The sequence below is a fragment of the Primulina tabacum genome, chromosome 5 (assembly GCF_025594145.1).
Source record: "Primulina tabacum isolate GXHZ01 chromosome 5, ASM2559414v2, whole genome shotgun sequence".
Classification (NCBI taxonomy): domain Eukaryota; kingdom Viridiplantae; phylum Streptophyta; class Magnoliopsida; order Lamiales; family Gesneriaceae; genus Primulina; species Primulina tabacum.
This window is the reverse complement of record NC_134554.1, coordinates 14,387,669-14,393,339: the sequence shown is the minus strand read 5'-3', so window position 1 is coordinate 14,393,339 and position 5,671 is coordinate 14,387,669. Positions and strand designations below refer to the sequence as shown.

Here is a 5,671-nt window from a genome sequence, read left to right as displayed (position 1 = left end):
ATTATGAATTTCAAATATTTTAATGTTTTATGAATTTTAATTAACATGAAATAATAATAATAACAATAACAATAACTTATAAATATAGGAGTTATGGATTTAAAATTTACAGTTCTTGTTTTTCTAAACCTACTAAAAAATATTTAAAATTCATCAATCCAAATATAACCTAAAACAATTATCGTTCATCGTCACTCATTAAAGTGACATGACAAAGGGGCAAAAGTAAATAATTTGCGATGAAATGATTTGAAATCCATATATTTCAATTATAGTTTTATTTATAATAATAATAATAATAATAATAATATTATTATTATTATTATTAAATCTTAAATACATATCTTAATTATGTATATATTAATTATATAAAGTATAATGGATTTGAAATGACATTATTATCAGATGAACTTGAAATTCATCACAGTTAACATGAAATATCGTATAAACATATAAATAGTGGATTTAAAATTTATAATCTTATTTCTCTAAATACAAAAATACATTTAAAATTCTTCCATCTAAGCGCAAATTTTGAAAGTTAAAATTTTATAATCCAGAACCAAATTTTCGATACCAATTCAGTCGTTTCCAGTGTCGTATCAACAACTAAACCAAAATAGTGGAAAGTTAAATTTTATAATCCAGAACCAAATTTTGAAATTTTAATGGAGCACAAACCAAACTTGAGGGAGTAAGTGGTAAAAGAAAAAACTATTTTCTTAATTTTTTATCGTCGTAAATTTAGCCATAGACCGAAGTTTCCTTCAAGACTAGCTATGGAACTTTTACAGTTTTACTCCTGCTAGGTTGTTGATAGCTACTGAAAATTCTTACGGAAATTAAATGATCTTTTGAAATTTTAAATGTATTGTTTTTATTATAAACTTTACCGACAAAAGTTATTATTCGTACGCATGAGATAACAAATAGTACTAATTAGCACTAATGTGAAAATCCAACAAAAGTTACAAAACACATAACAAATTATATTAAATTAATGATCTTTTAAATCTTATATTTTTAAAAAGATAAGGTCTAAAACCCCCGGAAATGGACAAATCTGAATTGCACCAAACCTCATCGTGAGAAGTCTAAAAAAACATAAAATCATAGAGCATCAAAAGATTTAGGCTTTCACCTTGGATAGAAAGATTACAAATCCCATTACAAGTATAAAAATGATTTGCGCCATGTATATAATCCCATCCAAATATGCTCGAAGATAGGCTGTTTTCGCGCTGAGGGATTGCAGTTTAGCTAGGGATTGAGGTTGGGAAAAAGATGAACAGAAAAACAATATATCATCAGTTATAACAAGACGCGTCTTAGTATTGAAGCCAAGCAAAGACAGCCAGAAATCTCTAGATATTAACCAACAGATTCGACACATTTATAACTTAAAAAGGTTCGAAGATACACACTTGCAAGCCTTGATCAAACAGTCTATTGCAATATTTTAGGTTCATTATTGGACAGGGGATTATATTACAGGATAACCATAAAAGACCAAACCGATGGTGGCTGACAGTTGGCTGAATTTTATCAACATCTAGATGTGCTTTAAGCTGCAGCATCAACCGTTTCTCCAGCATCTTTCTTCTGCAGGAAAGATTCAATATATTGTGTCCTGCGGGAGACAACATTCTGGTGTTAGATCTAATCAACAAATTTTAGTGGTCGATTTGGATTTTGATTAATTGGTTTAAATAATTGGGAAGATGATCTCTAAGCTACAAAGGCGTACGAGGTTTGCAGGAAGCTGATGTGTTTTAGTATTGAGATACCTTGCAGGAAGATGATCATGAGGACGATTAAATGGGGTCCATATGGGATCACCAACAAAGAGTCGCATTGCCTGTATGCGACGATGTAAGGTCAAAAGGCTCAGTTTTAAATAATATGAACGACAGGTGGAAGATCAACACAAAAGCACATAGTTACTGATAATGTTAATGGTGGTGCCTCAACTAAAAAATACCTTGATATAGTTGTCTGAGTCGAGGGTGAAACGATGATAAATACCAGCTGGCAGGACAATCATCGCCCCTTTCTTCACCCAGACGCGGATCCAAGCTTCATCACGATCACGAACATCAAAATAGCCTTCGCAAAAACACAAAACTGTTTAGTAACAAAGATCTTTCGTAAGATCAGAAGAATAATCAAGCCAAGTTAGTCATGTGAAACTACCACTCCCTGCAACACAATAGCGGATCTCTTCATCCGTGTGAAGATGTTCTTCATAGAAGTTCTTGATCTTCTCCTCATAATTGGGAAGCTTTTCTGGGCAAACCTCACAAAAGTCCTGAAGAAGATAATAACTTGAAATATATTAACAGTGTATGCGAAATTCGAATCATTTGAAATCAAATCAAACATTTTAAATCCGTGATTTTAAATATATCTGATTTATTCAAATGATCTTGATCGAGGTGAGTTTCAAATTCACTCCCTCTCAATTCAAACTCATGTATTGATAATTAACGGATCCCAAAAAAGGTGTTATTTGAAATCCAAACTTGACAACACTTCCCCCAAACCAAAACATTTTACCCAAACACGACCAGATGTTTATTACAAAGAAAATAACTGTTTTGACAGAAAGGCCATATCTAAAAGCCTATATATGACAACGTCTTATTACTTAACAAATTTCCATACCATGTAGGAATATCCACGTGCTTCGCGAATTTTTTTCAACTCTGGATCAGTTTCATAGTTGTCAGCATCTAACCTCCAACTGAGCACTCCAATCTCTAAAATAATTGCAATAAGGTTCAAATCCGATCTCATAACCAAGAATTACGAAGAAATTATTCACCCATTCAGTTGCCTTTAAGGGAAGGTATATAACATTCATCAGGTTTTTTTTTTGCATGCATTAGGCCGGCCCTGCCATTATCAATCAAACAAATAACTTTCTAAAGCCATTTGGGAGAAACCGGGTAGCAGCACATGCTCGACACCAAGGATCTCTAAGTTCACATAATAACCAACAAAATAACAAGTTGTAGAACAAAGATAGCACGACTTCTAGGAATCAGATGTACCATCAAGCTTTTCAAATGAGACGAATTCTTTAGGTTCCCGGTGATGGGGAAGTCTCTGATCTTGATCGCTGTCATCCATGTACCATGCCTGAATAACCTCTGCTCTGTCATCCTGCAAGTAAAGAAATTTGTTGGCAGTGAATTTCATTTTGGATTCTGTCTCAGTTATCGACACCAAATTCAACAAAACCACGCAAAGGAAATCAAGCATCACATTAACAGTTGGAAAGCTTTTTAACAACCCCATCGGCAAATTCATTCACACTGAAACTACAAAACCCACAACGATTTGGTGTTTTAACAAGCAGTAAAGATGTCATCTTATTATTGAGCCGAAGAGTTGGAAGGTAGTAGTTTCTGAAGAGGTTGTCCTAAATCTTGTGATGGTGGCAGAGTGCCATCCGACTCCTTACAATCTTGCTTGGTTAGAACAAGGATCAGAAATTTCAAATGTCTCATCTGACAATCTTTTTTTTTTCAGTAGAAGATGTATATCAGGATCAAATTTATTTTGATATCACTCCTATGGATGAATGCTGTCTTTGATTGGGCCAACCATGGCAACAGGATCGACATGCCAACCACAATATAAAGGATAACGCCTACAACGTTTGTTCGAAAGCAAAAGGATTATGCTTCGTCCATTGAAAAACCTACCAGCTGCCCAACCAAATTAAGCACCGCTGCACTGATCTGTTTTTCTCTCAGATCCAAGAAGTTATTAGAGGTGTTCATTTTGAGTACTTGTCTCATGATGATTTTCTCTTTTCCGACAAGTCAACAACCAGCTATTTTTATAAATTGTAACCAATGAACGCAAATTATGAAAAGATATTAATGGTTGAGATAGAACTGTTCACTTGATACACACATCATACTCTTGGTCGACACTCCACTAATATTTTGAAAGATAAGTTGAGTGTTTCGGGGTTCGCCAAACGTCCGAAGACCACACTTCTGATGAACGACTATAATGCAAACATGGACCGACATTAGATGGATTTTGTTCTTGGTCTACCACGTACACAAAAGGGATATGACTATTTTTGTAGTAGTTGATCAGCTCCAGAAGATTTCGCATTATCCATAAATTCAAGCGACTGAACTATTTTCCAATGAGTATAGTTTCCATGTATTCCTACATCCGTTGTTTCTACTCGACATTCTTATTCCTCGAGTCATTAGTGAACATCTCTTTGGCAATCGGTAAACAGCAGCATGGATATGAGTTCAGATAATCATACACAAGGTGATGGTCAAACCAAGGTCACCAATTGCTCCTAAGGGGATTTGCTTCAAAGTCTTGTGGGAGATATTATTAAGTCTTGGGTGCTAAGCTTAGTCAAAAGGAATTTGCTCATAATCATGCTAAGGGCCGTCATACAAGTTTTAGCCTGTTTCAAGTGTTCCATGTTGCCTGTAGACCTTGATTCAGCAAGTTTTGAACCAGTGAACTCCACAAGAATAATCCGAATACAAAACCCTCCCTACTCCCGCTTGTCGAACTAATCATTCAATTGCTAGAGTATAATTAAGTCAAAAATGAAAATCCATAGAACCTGTATATTTCAAGAAAGCCACCCCACCATAATACGAAAATAAAACAGAACTCGTACGCTTTCCCAGACCAATCTAATTCAAACGAACTGTAACCTAGAATAACCATGCTCATAATTATTATAAAATCCTATAGTTCTCAATAATTTTTAACATGGCCTTTTTAAATTGAATTTCGCCTCCCTGAATTTCTCATTTTCTTAGGTACTATACACGAAAAATTCTCAACCCCCGTGACAAATATATATCGATCCGGTTATCAACTCAAAATTTCAAGCCACTGTCGGTCAAAAAAAGATACCAGCGGAAATATTTTTCTCAGGGGAAAAAAATTCAACCTTCACGCAAAATGTCTAACTTTAGCTTCGAATGAAATTCAAAATCACATGTACGAATATCATCATCTCACAAACAAATAATTCCACAGAAAACGAAAACGACACAAAAAATTACGAGAACAGATCCAATTAGAACAACACTCGAATTAATTAAGATTCCAAGCAACCACAAAAACGAAATCAAATTGCGAAATCAAGAACTAGAAGATGAAGAAACACAAAACCTTGCTGAGGGAACCCATTTCCTCGGTTTCTCCGAAGGCGCTGTTAGCGTGAATCGATTTTCTGCGTCTTTGAAGAAACACTGAATAATATTTGGTCTAGTGATTGGAATTTAGACCGTAGAAAAATCAGTCATTGTCACCTGCCACTGATTTTATTAAGATTCAGTGTTTTTTTTGTATTTTAATACACAAAACACAAACTTAGTTTTTAGTACATGTTTCATGTATTTTTATCTTTTTACCCTTTTTACTTAATAAAAAATTATATAAATCTTTTTTTTGTTAGCAATCTTCTTTTTCCACTCACCATTCCCGATGTATTTGGACCACATATACATTGAATTAAAATATTTTTTTATTTAAAAAAACAATTCACAACTAATCATTGAAATTTTTGAAATACTTAATTTTACTTGCGAAATACTTAATTTCAATTTTAAAATACTTGATTTAGTAAATGACATACTCGTAATGTGTATTAAAATATTTGATATTTGAA

General features: G+C 33.7%; 1 protein-coding gene across 1 annotated transcript; it reads right to left on the bottom strand.

Annotated features, from left to right (window-relative positions):
* Positions 1–1,285: 1,285 nt before the first annotated feature.
* LOC142546896 (acireductone dioxygenase 2) lies at positions 1,286–5,312 on the bottom strand. The gene is made up of 7 exons (XM_075654861.1): positions 5,173–5,312; positions 3,054–3,165; positions 2,665–2,759; positions 2,194–2,308; positions 1,982–2,106; positions 1,788–1,858; positions 1,286–1,630 (listed from the first exon to the last, which is right to left on the bottom strand). The coding sequence occupies exons 1-7, from the start codon at positions 5,188–5,190 to the stop codon at positions 1,564–1,566; spliced, it is 603 nt and encodes a 200-aa protein (XP_075510976.1). The 5' UTR covers positions 5,191–5,312; the 3' UTR covers positions 1,286–1,563.
* Positions 5,313–5,671: the final 359 nt, after the last annotated feature.